The sequence below is a fragment of the Chiroxiphia lanceolata genome, chromosome 10 (assembly GCF_009829145.1).
Source record: "Chiroxiphia lanceolata isolate bChiLan1 chromosome 10, bChiLan1.pri, whole genome shotgun sequence".
Taxonomy (NCBI): Eukaryota; Metazoa; Chordata; class Aves; order Passeriformes; family Pipridae; genus Chiroxiphia; species Chiroxiphia lanceolata.
Genome location: NC_045646.1, coordinates 21081009 through 21099492, shown reverse-complemented (window position 1 = coordinate 21099492; position 18484 = coordinate 21081009). Strand labels below are relative to the sequence as shown.

The 18484-nt window shown below is 47.3% G+C and overlaps 1 protein-coding gene across 1 annotated transcript in view; it reads left to right on the top strand.

The window, feature by feature from the left end:
- The window catches only part of RYK (receptor like tyrosine kinase), a 48487-nt gene extending 34483 nt beyond the window's left edge, over positions 1–14004 (top strand). Inside the window, exons 10-15 of the mRNA XM_032698046.1 lie at positions 3648–3717; positions 5345–5477; positions 6732–6841; positions 8828–8987; positions 12425–12561; positions 13530–14004. Of these exons, the coding sequence (XP_032553937.1) occupies positions 3648–3717; positions 5345–5477; positions 6732–6841; positions 8828–8987; positions 12425–12561; positions 13530–13641 (722 nt within the window). The 3' untranslated portion in view covers positions 13642–14004. The remainder of the gene's footprint in view (positions 1–3647; positions 3718–5344; positions 5478–6731; positions 6842–8827; positions 8988–12424; positions 12562–13529) is intronic.
- The last annotated feature ends 4480 nt before the right edge of the window (positions 14005–18484 follow it).

The following is an 18484-nucleotide window of genomic DNA, read 5'->3' as shown; positions in this document are numbered from 1 at the left end:
TCTCTGCTCTTCATTTACTCAGCTACTGATGTGTGATCACCTTGTGAAAACCAGGCTGCACCTCATCATCATCCAGCTGCAACTGCATGGATTGTTGAGCTCTGACACATTCTTAATCACAAATAATGGTAATCTGTCAGACTTCAGCTCTTTTCAGGGCTTTGAGGAAGTTGTGCAGCAAGCCCTTGTTGCCTTGTCCTGGAGGGTTCAGCTTAAATTCAGGGCTGTTTCCTGGTGCCCAAATTTTTAATGCATGGGAGCCTCTGACCTCAGTTGTGTCTTCAAGTAGCTGTTCTAACTTCAGAGGTTCCTGGCTCTGTGGGAGGCTCTCCCCCTGTTCCCCCTCTCCAGCTGCGTGTGTGGCTGTGCTCATATCAAATGACTTCATGGATCCGGTGCAGACAAAGGAGCCGCCGGAGCCCGTGGGCATTCCGTGGGTTTGACAGGATCCTTCCCCAGCTCTCACCTGTGTGAGGGCACAGACAGTGCCCACGTGTGTGTGTGTGTGTGCTTACATGGATTGCTCAGAGATCTGATGCCTGGTTTCAGTACAGGGTGATACTTTGGCCCAGGCAGGAGGATGAAATCTGGAAGATTCATCCCAGAATGGCCTCGTAAAAACATCTCACCAAGCTGGAATTGCTCTGGGACTCCTATTTCTCATATCAGCCAGAAATGCTGTGGGTTTCCTGGATTGATCTGAAGGATTTTCATACATGATGGTCAGATTCACCAGGTCCTCACAACAAAATGTATGACTACCAAAATCACCTTCACCCTGATCTGTGAAGACCTGAGTGTTGGATGCTCAGCTGTGGTTATAGCCTATTAAATGAGGCAGAGTTAAATGAAAAGTTAAATGAACTTTTTCTTGTGTAACTGATGACAGTGGCCTTAAAAGGAAGTCTGACTGCTATGGGGACTGTTGCAGTAGTATTTGGGTGGTATTTTTCCCCCTTTTGACTAGAATCACTCAAAGAGGTGATTTACATTCTGTTTTGAATTATATTGAGTACAAACCAACAACAGCTGAATTGTGTGGTGGTACTTAATTGGCATTGGTCTCAGCCTTGTACTGCTATTGTTTATTCTGGGTCTGTTGAATTTGTTGGTGTTGGGTAAGTCTTTTTTCCATGCAGAAAACAAGGAAATAATATTGATAAGCAAACACAATACAGATGCTGAGACTGTTTCACGAGATAAGATTTCGATTTCCGTATATACTTGACTGGGAGTCAATTGTCCCTTTGGGTGCTCAACCACTATAAGGTGGAAAGAAAGCACCAGAACATCACAGTGACCTACTGGAAACCTCCCTGAGTGCTGGAAAGGGAAAGGCAGTGACAGGAGAGTGTCATCCCTGACAGAGTTACCGCGAAGAGATGAGTAGGTTCATTGTGCAAAGCAGCTCAACTCGTTCTGTAGATGTTAAATCCACTCTTAAATAATCTCTGATTTAAAGCTTCAAATTATTACTTGGTGGCTCTTATAATTAAAAGCAAACCAGTTCAGCAAGCACAGGGCCAGAGAGTGCATGAGTGGGTTAATCAGCTTAAACTCACACCCAGGAATCGCTTTCCTCCCTTGTCATGTGCTGGGTTGAAGAGGTTGAGGTCTTTCAGTCCTGTAATTAATGCATTTACACCTGGAGCTCTGTGCTGGTAACCTGCTCCTCTGACCTCTCACAATCTGCTTTTACCTCTCCATTTTTAATGCTGCTTGCCCTTTAGAACAGTTGGCTGATTCAGCATTCAGGCCTGTATCATTTAATGCACTATCTCGGTTTTTCTGACTTGTTTCCAAGCCCTTTGCAGTCTCTCTCCTGCTTCTCAAATTAATCACACAGCAAACCTGTCATACCTCTGTGTTGGAGTGCAAACCAGAGGCTTCAGCTGGCGGTGGCTTAAATGTCTCCTGCACTGCAAGAGCTTGTACATACCATCCCCCCCATATGGAATTGTTATCAAATACAAGGGAATCGTGGAGTGGTTTAGTTTGGAAAAGCCCTCTAAGACCATCGAGTCCAACTGCTCCCCCAGCACTGCCAAGGCCACCACTATCCCATGTCCCCAGGTGCCACATCCACATGGCTTTTAAATCCCTCCAGGGATGGGGACTCCACCACTGCCCTGGGTGTCTGTGCCAGAGCTGGACAGCCCTTTCCATCAAGAAATATTCCCCAGTATCCTATCTGACCCTCCCCTGGCACAGCCTGAGGCTGTTCCCTCTCCTCCTGTCCCTTGTTCCCTGGGAGCAGAGCCCAACCTCCCCCCCAGCTCCTCCCTCCTGTCAGGGGGTTGCAGAGCCAGAAGGTCCCCCCTGAGCCTCCTTTTCTCCAGGCTGAGCCCCCCCAGCTCCCTCAGCCCCTCCTGCTGCTCCAGCCCCTTCCCAGCTCTGTTCCCTTCCCTGCACACGCTCCAGTCCCTCAATGTCTTTTTTGTTGTGAGGAGTCCAAATGCACTGGTTGATGCATCCCATAATATACTGCAGCCATAATTGTCACTAATTTAATGGCACCTCTTTCTGGGCTTTTCTAGAGCTCCCACATCACTCAAAACTCAGCCCAAGTCACGTTTTCCCTTGCAGGGTTCAGGCTCAGTTAGGAAGGGGTGTCAGGGCTGCACAGGGAGCAGGCTCAGACCATGGAGAAGGGAAAAGAGCAGATGAGTTCTTGCCTCTTCTTCCTCCCAGGGCAGTAAAATCTTGGCTTGAATCATGTACAGTATGTAAATCCCCCCCTTAAAGCAGCAGGGAAAGCTGATGGGGCTGAGCTGGGCTCTCCTGTGCCAGCTTCCTGCCAAGGCACACCAGGACTAGTCCCAGCACGAGGGAGGGATGAAAAATGCACCCAGGAATGAGGAGGGTGGGATTGGAAGAGCTCTTATTTACGTCACCTTAAGCTTCCCTGTAGGTTCTTGCCACCTGAGAGAGGGAAAAGCCCCAAATACACAAATATTGGTGGGGAAGGGGTTGCAGGCACCACTTGTGCTTCTGCCCACTGGATGGGGGTGTTCTGCCCATTGCCATGGGTCGCTGGAGTTACCACAGATGCCTGAATTTTAGCTGGCAGCAGGGATTTGATTTGTTTATTTATTTAGTTTTAAAGGTGGAGAAGGAAACACGAAAGCTCTAAGGTTACCAAGAGTCAAGTGGGCCGAGCAGAGAGCAAGGAAATAAGTAAACCTAGAAATCAATGGTCTCCAGCAGTGTGGCTGTGAACTGCAGACACCTGTACTGGTAACTGAGCAGCAAAGCAGCGTCCTCAGAGCACATCCACGTTTGGGAAACACGTGGCACGGACCCTGCTTCCACCAGCCCTGGCGCCTGGGCAGGATGTGCCCCACAGTGCCCAGTGCAGGCAGCTGTGCCTGCGCAGAAGCTGTCAGGAAGTGGCAAAAATACAGCCTGTCAGCACCTGGAGTGTGGCTTGTTTCCCTTCTCGGCGTCACCCCACTCGTTCAAGCAGAAATAACCCTCAGAACTTGGCTTACTCACATGGGGCTTTTTAAATTCCATTTTAAAAAGGGAGGCAAACAAGTTCTGTTTGTGCTCCAGTGACCTCAAGTGACTTGAAAACGTGGACTGAATTGTAATGGATGTGTTGGTTTGATTCCAAGGCTGTGTCTGTGGTTCCCTTTTCCCCCTAGATCAGGCCTCGGAGGTGCAGGTGACAATGATGCTGACTGAGAGCTGCAAACTCCGAGGACTTCACCACAGGTAAGGCAGGCAAGGGGTGTGACAGAACTGTCCCTGGGAGCTGGAAATCCCTGTGCTAAAGCTAAAGCTCCCTGAGGGGGGAAAGGGAACTGTTTGTTTAGAATTCAGTGAGACTTTTATAGGATCGTGGAATCCCAGACTGGTTTGGATTGGAAGAGACCTTAAAGCCCATCCAGTGCCACTCCCTGCCATGGGCAGGGACACCTTCCACTAGCCCAGGTTGCTCCAAGCCCCATCCAACCTGGCCTTGGACACTTCTAGGGATCCAGGGGCAGCCACAGCTTCTCTGGGCAACCTGTGCCAGGGCCTCAGCACCCTCACGGGGAAGAATTTCTTCCCAATATCCCATCAAATCCTGCCCTCTGGCAGTGGGAAGCCATTCCCTCTCATCCTATTCCTGTCCCTGCAGGCCCTTGTCCAAAGTCCCTCTCCAGCTCTCTTGGAGCCCCTTTAGGCACTGGAAGGGGCTCTCAGGTCTCCCTGGATCCTTCTCCTCTCCAGTCTGAACACCCCCAGCTCTCCCAGCCTTGCCTAAAATACAGGATTGTATTAAAAGCAGTAGCAGGTTCTTGGGGAATCATGCTTAAAATTGAACCAAAATGACCCAGCCCCCCTCTCTCATCATTCAGAGTGAGTTGTTGTCCTCCCTTTTGTAAGTCAAACTATTTTTAAAAAGTCCAAAAAGCTTTTCTTCTCTACACTGCCCATAAAGCTGGGACCTTCACGGGTCTGTAGAGCTCATGGGTGTGACACCTGACTGTCAGATGCCTTCAGGTAAGAGCAAGAAACTTCAAAATTCCCTTTTAAAAATCATCGTATCTCTTTGGAGACTTTTACTAACAAGTTTTAAGTAGGAAATACAGGTATTTAAAAAAGTGATTGATGGAAATTTGAAACTGTGTCCAGTTTGGTTCAAGTTCCTATGAATGTATATATTGATATTTATATATTATTATATATATTTATATATTGATCTATTTATATTTATAGAATGACACTACAGGAGGATGTTTAGAAACACCACAGCATGGGGGTTACCTGGGCCATAAGAGGGTTGGAAGGGACATTTAAAGTGGTTTAGTGGTGGCCTTGGCAGAACTGGGTTAAAGGTCTTTTCCAACTTAAATGATTCCCTGGTTCTAAAACTGTGTAGTTAGAATACAATTTGATGCTTAGCTGATTCAAAACTACATTTTTCTGTTCTGTCACTTTGCAGTGGATCAAACATGATATTTTGACTTTTTTTGTTGTTAAAATACTCTAAGGGAACTGTATATTCTGTGTCAATAGTTGCCTTTAGAATGATACACTTCCTAGCTGAGGATATATCACTTCAGAGTCCAAATGATAACCTGCATTCACAGCAATTTATTTCAGCCCTCTTGGACCAAATGGAAAAAATTTGGAGGGTTCTTCCTAATGGGAAAGTATTCAAATATTGCATTTATTAAGAAGAGTAATGTCTAGGGCTTCAATTATTTGGACATGTTGTGCTCAAGAGTTCATAATACAAGATTAAATACTGTTCTTCAACATTGAATTAATTTCAGTTACTGTATTTAGGGATCAGAAATATTTTTTTACCAGATTTCAGTTCCGTAAAATGAGGAATTTCTCTGTCTTGCAGGAATCTGCTGCCTATCACCCATGTCTGTATAGAAGAGGGAGAGAAACCAATGGTGCTGCTGCCATACATGAACTGGGGGAACCTTAAACTCTTCCTGCGACAGTGCAAGTTGGTGGAGGCCAACAACCCTCAGGTACACCCAGGAATCTGGGAATTCGTGCCCATTAACCCTGGATTTGCTCTGTCACCTGTCTTTGTGCCTTCAAAGGAATAGTTGTGGCATTGGTGTGACCTGCAGAGGAGGTTCCCCAGCAAGTGTTGGGCTTGATCCATACTAGGAAAACGTTCCTGGCTGTGTTTATCAGCATGAGGCTGACTAGTATATCAGTATATCAGTGGTATATCAGTGCATCTTCAAATTATCCTAAAAAATAGAGAAAACAGTGTCTGATTGTGGAGATTTAAATTAGGGGAAATCCTGTCTGGAGGAATTTCAGATTTCCTGATTTTAGTTTTGGTGTAATTAACAGTCCCTTTAATTACTGTAGTTCTTTGTTAGTCAAATAACTGGATTTATTGAACTTTAGATAAGGGAAGCAATCTCTGATTTTTATTTTTTTTTTTAAATTGCTGTGGGTGCTCTTTAGCATTAATAACTTTGCTGTGTTTCCATGGGACCTGTGGCATATATTTCCTGAAAGAAAATATGCTTGTTTTTAATAATTTGAATTATCTTTTAGTGCTGGATGTGTATATACAGTAAAACTATCCCTCTTGTTAGAATTACCTTGTTTTCAACTTCACCTTGGTTTGGATTCTTTAGACTAAATCAGGCACAAAATGAAATCCCAAGGTGAGAATTTCTTCCTGTTACATACCAAATTTCAAACTAGCCACTTTATTATCATTTTAGTGTAATATTTGGTTTATTTTAACCCTGGTCTTGCAACTTCAGTGTGTTCCCCACATCCTCAGGTTCCTGAAACACTATAGAAGTGGAAGAGGGAAGGCAAGCTATAAATATGTGTAAGATTTTAATTTAGGTAGGACTGTGAAGTTGCAAAGGGAGCTGGAGCAACAGCATTGGCTACTGGTTTTCAGCAGTAGAGAGCAACAAGGACTGGGACTGTTTGTACTCCTGCCTGGAAATGAGCTGGTTTTCAGGGAGATGAAGTGAAAAAAGTGTGGTAAGAAGGGTAAAATCGACCACTTTTACCTGTGTTCACCTCTAATCAAAGGAAAAGCAGGTGCAACTTGGAAACATTTGCCCTTGGAATGTCAAAAAAAGGAGGGAAAACTTAGAATAAGGGGTTTTCCTGAGTGTCCCTCGGGTCTGTAGAGACTAGAAGGCATCAGGCACTGAAGAGGAGGGGAGGGGCACTGCAGCACACTCAGTGACCCTGCAGGCACTGGGCTGGCAGTGATTGCTGTTGTGGGCTCTTTGCAGGCCATCTCCCAGCAGGACCTCGTCCATATGGCCATCCAGATTGCCTGTGGCATGAGCTACTTGGCCAGACGGGAGGTCATCCACAAAGACCTGGCTGCTAGAAACTGTGTGTAAGTACTGTCACCTCTGGGGCTGGAGCTCTTCCAGTCACCCTGATGGAGTTCCCAGGTATAGTGCTGAGCTTCTTCCTGAGTTTTAGGTGACTGGTTTTGTCAGTGAAGCTGTTTTCCTCCCAAACCCAGGGTGGACCAGGTTTTAAAGGAAGCAGAACATCCCCACTATAAATACTTCTGCTGGGTTTGTCTATCACTTCTTTTTTTTTTAAAGTCTTGAAAAGAATTAAAGCTTCCCTTCAGCTTTAATAAGAACTTGGAATATCTCTGACAATTTATCAGTGATGGATTTTGGTACGAAGTTGTTTTTCTTGGGTTTTTTTCCCCTTAGGTAATGGCCTCATGGCTTTGGTCATTGGCAGATTTTTTTAGTTCGCAAGTGATGGATGAATATGAATGAGCTTTGGAATGGTAGAAATACCAGAGTAGGGTTTGAGACCATCTTCTGGCTGGAATACACCCTCAAAATGTAGAGATGGAGGTGCTTGGTGGCTTTCTATGAACCAAATCCCTCACATGATCTCTGCTCACCCTCTACCTGCTCTTGTGCTCCCTGAGGATGCTCAGTGGGATGGACTTCTTGGGAGATTCTGTTCCTAATTCCTATTGCTTTTCCTTACCGGTGAACACGTTGAGGAAGAAGTGCTACCACGGGGAGCAAAGGTCACAAACATCAGGGAATCCCCTGGAGCTTTAGGGTTGGAAAGAGAAGGAGATGCCAGTGGCTGGGATCCCTGGAAGGGCTTTGTTCCCCCTGCCCCCCCTTCAATCCCCAGGTCTGCTCCTGTGTGGTGAAAGGCTGGGAGAAGTTGGTACCAAGTGTGTCAGATCCATGTCCTAACTTTGGGAAGGGAGCCAGGGTTGCAGTGCTGTTGGCAAGTTTAAGGGACTAAATACTTTTGGTCTCATGTGTCCATGGCACAGCCAGGTCCAATTCCAGTGGACAGGAGGATTGCACAAGTCGGAGCTCTCTAATCACTGTGAAATTGCCCTTTAGATTAAATTTGTTTATAGATAAGTCTTCTAGGAATTTCTCTGAACTCTTAACAATAATTAGATATGGAAATTCCCTGGGCTGTAAATTTTTAGGATAATGAACTGGCCTGAAAATGCATAGAAATGGGATAAATAAGAAGGTATCAGAGACTGTGAAGGGGGAAACACACAAATTGAGCATTTTTGTTTATTTTTTCTCATTAAAGTAAATAATTGACAAGATGAGCAGACAACAAACACCGATTTGTTACTGTCTCCCTCAACCCAATGTTACTTCTGTATTTTTCTCATGAGATATTGAAGCCAACATCTTTCCCATATTCTGAGATCAGCTGTTTATGAGAACACTGAACTGTATTACACACTTCTGTAAATTCAGACAGCCTGAATTACATCCCAGAGGGGGCAATTTCTCTGTGTTATTTTGAGTCATCTTTTCTTGATTAAAAGTAAGTTTCCCTTGGTGTCCTATTTCTGACAAGCATCAATCTCTCTTGTTGAGTGGAATAAATAATATCTTACCAAATTGCTTGATTGGAGACACACTTTTAGGCCACAAAAAATATTGGTTGCTAGAAGATATTACAGGATCTTTCTTTGCTTTAATCTTTGCCCCATTATTACCACAGAAGTGCTGAAAGGTGTTTAGTTGCTCTGGTAAGGGATCTCCAAGGGAGCAGGAATAGTTTAGGGGAGTTACTTGTTGGCTTTAAGTGTATTTTTTTTCACTAGTAAATGTTTGATTTTATTTAATCAACCCTGCTGATTTCTCTGGTGCTTATCTGTTGGCACAGAACAAATAGGTTCTGTGATAATATTTACTAATCACGGAATAAGCGTGTCCTGGTGCAGGAGAATGACTGCCTTGAAATGTGGGTTAGCATTCCCCAGTTAAATCCTGAGTCTGAAACTTAAGGCTGAGCAGAAATATGTGCTGTAAAGCTGTGACTGCAGGTTTGCTGAGTGCTCCTGTTCTCTCTGAATTAGCATTGACGATGCACTTCAGGTGAAGATCACGGACAATGCGCTGTCCCGGGACCTGTTTCCCATGGATTACCATTGCCTGGGGGATAATGAGAACAGACCAGTTCGGTGGATGGCTCTGGAAAGCCTGGTGAACAATGAATTTTCCAGTGCTAGTGATGTGGTGAGTTTTTTCCCTCCTCTTCCATTTTGTAAATGTAGTTTATTGACATTTTTCCCTTTTTTTTCAGCCGTTGGAGAATCACAGAATCACAGGATGGTTTGGGTTGGAGGGGACGTTAAAGTTCATCCAGTTCCACCCCCTGCCATGGGCAGAGACACCTTCCACTAGCCCAGGTTGCTCCAAGCCCCATCCAACCTGGCCTTGGACACTTCCAGGGATCCAGGGGCAGCCACAGCTGCTCTGGGCAACCTGTACCAGGGCCTCAACACCCTCACAGGGAAGGATTTCTTCCCAATATCCCATCTATCCCTGCCCTCTGGCAGTGGGAAGCCATTTCCCCTTGTCCTGTCCCTGCAGGCCCTTGTCCAGAGTCCCTCTCCAGCTCTCCTGGAGCCCCTTTAGGCACTGGAAGGGGCTCTCAGGTCTCTCTGGATCCTTCTCTCCTCCAGGTGAACCCCCCCAGCTCTCCCAGTCTGGCTTGAGAGCAGAGGGGCTCCAGCCCTCAGAGCATCTCTGTGGCTTCCTCTGGACTCGCTCCAGCAACTCCACATCTTTGTTATGCTGGGGACCCCTGAGCTGTGGCTCCATGGCAGTGGATCCATGGCACCAAATAGATAACTGTGGCTTGTTTAGAGCAGTGTCTGCTCCTGCTTCCTGCATCTGCTGCTTGTGGCAGATGGTTCTGAGAGCAGTCAGGCCCTTGTGCACAGAAAAATTGCCCATTGCATCCTGTTCCCTTGGAAGTGTGGGCAGGAAAGACAGCTAAATTCACAAGGATCATCCAGTCCAGCTCCTGGCCCCGCACAGGACACCCCAGCAATCCCACCCTGTCCTTCAGAGCGTTGTCCAAACCATCCTTGAGTTCTGGCAGCCTTGGGGCCGTGCCCACTGCCCTGGGGAGCCTGGTCAGTGCCCCACCACCCTCTGGAAGTCAAAGTGGACATCCTTGGCTCACCCTGTGTCCACTGACACACTGTCTGCTCAGCAGAGAACTAGTCAGGCACAGCTTAAAATAAATCCACAGCCCTCATAAATCCGTGCTGACTCTTCCCACACTCCTTTATGGTTCATATGCATAGAAGTGACTTCAGGATAACGTGCTCCAAACATACACAGGAGCTGATGTTAGACTGTCTGGCCTGTAGTTCCCTGGCTCCCATCTCTTCCCGAGGGTGTCTTTATTCCACTTGTCAAGAACCTACCCTGGTTGAGGTGACCTTTCAAAGATGGTAGGAGCAGCACTGCACTGAGCTCAGCCTGCTCCCTCAGCACCCTTGGGTGCATCCTGTCTGGTGCAGCGCTCTGGTCTGGTTTGGAAAACATCTGAGAAGTTCTGGTTGTTTTTTTTCCCCTCGTGGTCTCTGTGTTAGTGCTCAAAGCACATAAACAACAAGAAAAACGAGGAAGGAAGGGAAGGTGCCAGCTCTGCTCCACAAGTACTTCTGTATTCATTGGAAAATGCGTACGGGGTTTGTGTTGTACCAAACTTGAAGACAGAAGAGGAAATCAGAGCTTGCCTGTAAGAGCATGTTTTTAGAGTGCTAAATGGGCTGGAGCAAATGTTGATTTACTTTTTTATTATTATTATTTTAACTCTGGAACACAAAAGCCCTGTTTTTGAAGGCTGGACTTGGAAATGAAAGCTTATGTAACGGTGGCAGTGAGATGTGGAATTCTATTCGGATGAAGGAACCTCAGTATCATAAACAGTGCAATTCAGCATCTGTTTCTCCCCTTTTTAACACAACTCCTTTTTCCCTTACGTAGGGATAAATGCCACTCCCCTTCTAATACACAGTTTTAACTGCAGAGATGTGGCCAGCTGAGAGTTGTAGAGTTCAAAAACGGGCAGTTTTTGTGTGTGTTTAGAAAATACCATCTGCCCTAAATATCAGCTTCGCATCTACCTGGATGCTCTTCACAGAAGTCTGATGTCATATGTTTTTGTCTGCTTGCAAGGAACAAATCCAGTGATCCCCCTGCATTTAAGAGGTAATGGGTGATGACATGTGGTACAAACAGTGTGGGTGGTGTCTGCCGAGATGTTCCAGCCTTGCTTTTTGGATGACTTTCTTCCAAATGGTTTTGCTGGCTTGAAACCTTCCCAGTAATGTGTTCCTCCCCAGCCAGCAGCTCTATCAGGCAGCCAGAGCGTAGGAAAACAAGCCACTATTCCTGCTGAATTGTGATTTTGTGGTTTTCCCACTCTTGGACACGGAGCTCTTGCATCTCTTTGTGCCATTTTTAGGCAGTTCCTTACGGAATTACAGGAGGGACATTCTCAGAGTGGTTTTGCTTGACTCACCCTTCATCTCACGTCCATGGCCACCACTTGTCCCTCATTCCTTAACTTTAAAAAAGGGATTTTATTTCCTTTGGTGGCTTTTCAGAGCTGTGTCTGTGCCTCTGCCATTCCCAGACCTTCCCATCCGAAAACATCCCTTCCTTAAGGCTTTGATCAAGGGGAGTGGTGGGATTTCTCTTGATTAAAACAAGAATCTTGTGAGCCTTGCAGAATTCCGCCCTTTTTTAATAAATCATGATGCTTGCAGCACGTGTAACCTGAGCAGTGAGTCACCAGTGTGCAGTATCAGCTCCATCTCTGGTCTCCTGGGTCTCTGGATACCAGCTCATAAATCATTTTCCTTGTACTCTGCTTGTGTGTGGATTGATTGATGGACTTTTCATCCTTTTAAGCTCCTCCTGGCAAAGAGTGTCAGCTGGATGTGTTGAATGCTGATCCAGCTGTCAGGTTTACTGGGATGGAATCCTTATTTTTTTCTCCTGGGTCCTAATTGTGAGCATACCCTCCAAATATACAGATGACTTGGATTCAAAAGAACGATGGTCTCATTCAGTCTGCCCTTCTGACCCCTTGAATTTCACAGACCTTTTTTGATGATTTTCGAGGCATTTTGAAGAACTAAAATGTAGAAAAAAATACCAATTTTATGTTAAACAGCGATTCAGTGTTCAGTATCCTTTAGATTTAAATGTTCTGAAGTGTCATGTTAAAAAATGCAGTAAACACATGATTTTTAGCACTGATATCTTAGTGAACTAAGATTTTGACTTTAGTTCAACTTCATAGAATCATGGAATGGTTTGGGCTGGAAGGGTCCTTAAAGCTCATCCACTTCCACCACCCATAGGCAGGGACACCTTCCACTAGCCCACGTTGCTCCAAACCCTGTTCAACCTGGCCTTGAACTCTTCCAGGGAAGGGCCAGCCACAGCTTCTCTGGGCAACTTAACACCAGTTCTAGGATTCTTAATTAGCCCCGTTCAAGACAACGTGTTGCCACGTGGTTATATATGGAATTTACGTAAAGCTTTCTTTCTGTGCCTGCTCTTATTTCTGACTGATTCTGTGCAGTGCCTGGAGGAGCTGCCAGGGTTCAGCCTGGTTTGTTAACCCCTGCACTGTTCCTCCGCAGTGGGCCTTCGGAGTGACGCTGTGGGAGCTGATGACCCTGGGCCAGACGCCGTACGTGGACATCGACCCCTTCGAGATGGGCGCGTACCTCAAGGACGGCTATCGCATCGCGCAGCCCATCAACTGCCCCGACGAGCTGTGAGTGCGGGCTGGGGGAGAGCATGAAGGGCCTGCTTTCTGATCACCACCTTAAGCCAGGCTTGTCAGAGAAAGAGCCGGGTTTGCCTTCTTCCCCTGCCCTTTTGTTCTGCCTGTCAGACAAACCTTGGGGTGGGTGCTCCTTGTGTGCGCTGCTGCTTCCAGCTCTGGGGCCTCCGACAGAAGCAGGCCATGGAAGTGAACCAGAAGGCTGCAGTGAGTCCAGAGGAGGCCATGGAGATGCTCCGAGGGCTGGAGCCTCTCTGCTCTCGAGCCAGGCTGGGAAAGCTGGGGGTCTTCACCTGGAGGAGAGAAGGATCCAGGGAGACCTGAGAGCCCCTTCCAGTGCCTAAAGTGGCTCCAGGAGAGCTGGAGAGGGACTTTGGAAAACAGCCTGGAGAGACAGGACAAGGGGAATGGCTTCCCACTGCCAGAGGGCAGGGATAGATGGGATATTGGGAAGAAATCCTTCCCTGTGAGGGTGGAGAGGCCCTGGCACAGGTTGCCCAGAGCAGCTGTGGCTGCCCCTGGATCCCTGGAAGTGTCCAAGGGCAGGTTGGACGGGGCTTGGAGCAACCTGGGCTAGTGGAAGGTGTCTCTGCCCATGGCAGGGCGTGGAACTGGATGAGATTTAATGTCCCTTCCAACCCAAACCGTTCCATAATTCCATGCTTTTAAGCAGTTGAGCAATTTCTAATGACCATGTATTGCTCCCTCCTAGATTGCCAAAGGCTCATATCCCAAATCAAGCCAGCACCTCTAGTCCCAGCCCATATGCTGATCATTCCAGGTGTCTGTCCTCTGAACGAGCTGTTCAGCATCATGTACTATAAGATCCAGTGTTCCTGGTCTCTCTCTGCTTGATCAGCAGGTTTCCCAGTGGCAAAGGCTGTTTTTCCCCTTCTGGCTGGGGCTGTGGTCACCTGGCTGACGTTCTCCTCCTGTCTCCATGTGCCTCTGTCTTGCAGGTTTGCAGTGATGGCCTGCTGTTGGGCCCTAGATCCCGAAGAAAGACCCAAGTTTCAGCAGCTGGTGCAATGTCTAACTGAATTTCACGCAGCATTGGGAGCCTACGTCTGAAACTGCAGCAGAAGATGGGATTCCCTGCTTGGGACAAGGCATGGCATCCATCTGCAGCTCCATGCATCCCTCGGACTCGCACACATGATGTGTATAAAGCAACACCAAAGGGAGAAAGCACTTCTTCCAAAACACTGTGCCTTAGATTGCCTTAGTAGTCTCAAGTTTTTTTTTTTTGTAAGACCTCTTGGTGTTGAATATTTTCTAGGTATCACTTTTGCTAAGTTAAATCGAGACCTTTTGGTTTGCCATCAGGATTTGTTAAGTGTAGTGATAGTGAACTGAAACACGAGATTTGGATGGACTTTGCACTCTGACAGCAGACACATGATTTTTTTTTTCGGAAAGTTTATGGGACTGGTAGAAAAGTGAGGAGAGGGGAAATGAAAAGCCACACTGCAGAAAATTTTCCCTGTTTTTTTAAAAAAAAAAACCAAACGTTGAAACTGAATCTTTCTGACCAGCTCTAGTGTTTGTACTTGTATGTATCTGGAATAGCTTTTTAGTATCAACTTCTTCTATTTTGAGACAACAGCACATTGTGGTTGGATCCACACGCAGCATCTGAACCCTTTTTAACCCATTCACAAATGTTCCTTGGAAAAGCTGGTCTTCAGGATACAACATCTCCTTTTTAAAGCGATGATGTAAAAGTGATTCCAGTTTACCTCATACAGAGAGTGGTGAAGGGGGGGTAAGAATGGTGCCCTCCTTTTCAGATCAGAGGATTTTGGAGGTGGTTTTATGTGCTAACTAAGGGCCTTCAGAGAAGCGCCAGAGCAGCCCTTGGGTGGGAGTCTGTCCCCTCAGACTTCTGCCTCACAGTTTCTCTCATTCAAAAAGGTACTGGTTGTTTTTTTTATGGGCTTTTATGGCCTGAAATGGGCTTAAATATATAAATATATATTTGTAAAGACAAGTTGCAGAGTAAAGAACGTTTTTCTATTACACCTAACGTGAAAGCTTGGTCCCTCACCTCGTCCTGTGTGTGGAACGTGCAGGTTGGCAGTGGTTGGGCTGGAGTTGGCAGGAAGGGAAGGTGGATTACCTGCCTCCCTCCCTGTGGAACTGGTCCCTGGGACTTCAGGTATTGTCCTGCTGCCTTCCTTAACCCAAGGAAGGGTTCCACCCCAGCTTGTTTGCAGTTGAACACTGCTTAAGACGACTGAACATGGTTTTTCAGGAAAATATGTGCTATGTTCAGCCTCAGTAGCTTTCATATCCTGCACATAACAGAGTTAGTTGCAGAACAGCTCCCAGCTCTCCAGGTGAGCTGTAGGTTCCATCCTCTGCCTGGTGGCACCACAGGGCAGGTTGTGCTTCAGCACACCGTGGGACATGGAGAATTGCCTTTTGTCTCTCCCCATGTGCAGAGTTGAGCATCCACAGCCTCAAGTGGTTTGTGCAACTGCAGCGGTGGGAGCACTGCCCTGACAGGCTCCGGAGCCATCGGAGCGTTCCAGGAGGCTGGTGTGCCAGTGGGAGCAGCTGGATTTGGCCGTGTCACGCAGATGTGCAGCTTTTCTTCTTTCCAGAGTTCTGAACCTTGCTGAAGAAAATGAATCCTCCCTCATTAGTGTCACATGGGGCAGAGCTTTGAGTGCTCTTTGTCCCTCCAGATGCCGCAGCTTTCCCGTCTGCACTTCAGGGTCGGTTACCTGTGGCCAGTGAACCAAGTCTTGCTTTATCCTGAAAGGAAATTTTCCTGCTGGCTCAGGTTCGGGCATGTTGTGTTGGGCTGTGCTTGCCTGACTGATCTAAAACTGGTTTTGTTTAGTCTAGAGTCATGTGAGGAAGCAGCAGGGCTTTGCCTGGGTGGGTGCCTGTGGTCTCTTCCCTTTCTGAGCTGGGGAACTGCCCAGTGGCAGGACTTTGTTGACAGTGACGTGGTTGTTGAAGCTGCCAGTGGGAGAGTTACTGACATCCAGGTGGGATCTGCTGCTCTGAGAGTTACTGACATCCAGGTGGGATCTGCTGCTCTGGGATTGGAAAACAGCCCGGGGTGAAAATGATACACCCATTGTATGTGCTCTGTGGGGTGGAGTCACGTGCATCCAAGGTGTGTATCTGGCAAGATCTACTCACATCCCACAGGTGTCAGAAGTGACACCTGACCACTGTGGCCTGGAGGAGGTTTAGGGATGTGCTGCAACGAACCTGCTCCGCTCAGTCAGCAGGAGCTGTGGGAATGGGAAACTGCATCAGCTTTCCCTTCCCTAGGCTGCTCCTCATCTACTCCCCTCAGCAGAGACTGGCAGGTGCTTTAGTGTGGGTTGAGGTACAGATACAACTATTCATTTTGGAAATTTTACCGTCCTTCAAACTGGCTTCACCTGCAGGGCTTAGGCTGCCCAGGGCAGTGGGGAGTCACCATCCCCAGAAGTGGTGGATAAACAAGTAAACGTGGCCTTTAGTGCTCTCTTTTAGTGGTGTTTGTTCACAGGTCGGACTTGATGATCTTGGAGGTCTCTTCCAACATTTAATGATTCCGTGATTCTGTGGTAGGCATTCTGATAGGAGAGCTACCCTGAGTAGATTCCTTGCAGGAATTTATTGTACCTGAGATTGCAAATAGCTTTCCTGCTGGTGTTTGTCTGCAGTGCTGCGTGTGTTGTATCTTAGCTCTACGGCCTTCTAGGGGAGCTCTTGAGGAGCAGGTCGCTTGGGTGTAGAAGATAGGCAAGGCAGACTTCCTGGAAGGAGAACATCATCAGTAACTTCTAGTCTTGAAGCACACAGAAAAGTCTCAGTGTGACCCTGGGGAGAGCTGGATGGAGCATGGCTGGTAGGTGAGTCCAAGGAGATGAAAGAACAGAAAGCTGTGGTTACAGGAAAGAAGAAATGGGGAAGACTGTGGTTTGCAGGATTTTTTTCTCTGGAGGGTGATGCCAGAGGTAAAAACTAGGCAAAGAAGAGGTAAAAAGCAAGAGGTGTTGAGTGTTCAGTTGGGTGGCTTAGCTGGGAAGACCCCTGAAGGGTAGGGTGGGATGGGATTCCCTTTGAGGGCAGAGGTCAGAGTTGTTGGGAGGACTTCAGATGGAGAAGGGCTCTGAAGTGAAGAGTAGGATCAGATCATGGAGAGAAGAGAAAACTGAGAGCCAACAGTGGTTCATCCGTGATGGGTTGAGAGCTGTGGAGGTGCTAAATCAGGGATATGCAGGGCAGCTGGAAAGCAGCACTCGGAGGACAGCTGCTCCAGGATATTTCTGTGGAACTCAAGGGACACACCTTGGAGGATCAAAGTGCTTGTCTTGGCCAGCCTCAGGCTCAGGTTGTCCTTTGTTTCCCACTGTAACTGTCTCCAGATTTTCAGCGAAGGGCGAGGCTGACATGGCAGAAGAAGGTGTGAATGAAGATGGTTCCGTTCGTTTCCTCTGGAGGTGACCTTGTTTTCTTGAGTTATTTTATTTGGTACTGGGAATCATCACCCCACCCCAGAGGGTTCAACAACCTTTGCACTGGGATCTGAGAAGTCTTTCAGTTATTTTGCCTGGAAAGACACGTGTGTGGTGTGCTCTAAACTACCTGCATGGCAAGGTCAGTGGGTGCTTTTCAGAAATGAGTGGAAGTACTGCCAAAACAGTGGAATTCCTGTGAGGGCATTGAGGAGTAACATTTTTGTGGTAGCTGATGGATATCAATCATTTTGAAGAAAAGGAAGATTAAAAAAAATGAGGAGAAGTAGTCCTTGTGACAGGAGTGGTAGGAGTGTGCACCAAGCTCGTGTTGGGGGAGTACGTTCCTTACAGGTAGATCTGTGCACTTGGGCCAGGGGGATTTGTCCACCTTCTGTAGGCCAGTCCCAAAACTCCACAGTGCCAGCTCCCAAGTATTTCCCTTGGAAAACATCAGATACACACTCCACACACCAATCCAAGTGCCAGTGTTAAAGCCCTCACCTGGCACACGAAGGGTGTTCACACAGCCCTTGGGAAACAGCCCTTGGTGTGTTTGTACCTCACACCAGGTGTATTTTTTCAGCACAACACGTGGCTTGTAGTGCAGATGATCTCTGACCCACAGATTTTGAGTGTTCAAGAAATCCCTGTCTGTCAGGTGAACTCCTGTTGGTGCTGGCAGATTGTTATCCCAGGATGCCAGGTGAGTCCAGCCATTGCCTTTGGTCTCGGCACAGGAATTTTAATGAGAAGCCACTGGAAGAAATTAAAGAAACCTGTTTAAAATAAAATCAGCTCTGAGAGCTGGTGTGGGGGATCCAAATGGCTCCACCAGGGCCATCGAGTGCCCGGTGATGAGCCAGCCTGGCAGCTGGAATCTGCGGAGCTGCCGCTGGGGGAGTGAGGAGCTCACACCCTGGCACATCCGGGTCCTTCCAACCAGATAAGGACATTCCTGCAGCCATCCATGTGCCCCACACGGTGATGCTCCTGGTAATTGCTGCTCTCTCCCGGGTGAGGAGAACATGTCATTGCTCTGGGGTGCACCTTGCAGACTTCAGATGGCAATGGTATTGCAGGGAGGGAGGATTTTGGGGGTGGGGGAAACATGTTTTTTTTCTGGTGGCTCATCTCATTCCTGTAGGGAATTCCTGGGTGTGTCCTGACCTTGAGCCTTGGAGCAACATCTAAGTGCTGCTGAGAAGAGGCTTGTGCTGCTGTGCAGCAGCTCTGTAGCAGGAGGCAAGGTTTGACTGTAAGATTTGGTGGGGGTTTTGGGTCATTTATTGACCTGATTGGGGCTGTGTGTTGGCTTAGGACTCAGCAGACCTTGGCATGTTCTCACACGACTTAACTTGATGTCCTGTAGCCAGACGTGGTGGCTTTGCAAAAGCTTCCAATGAGAAGGTTTTTCCACTAAGAAACCCAAGAACTAGGCAGAGTTA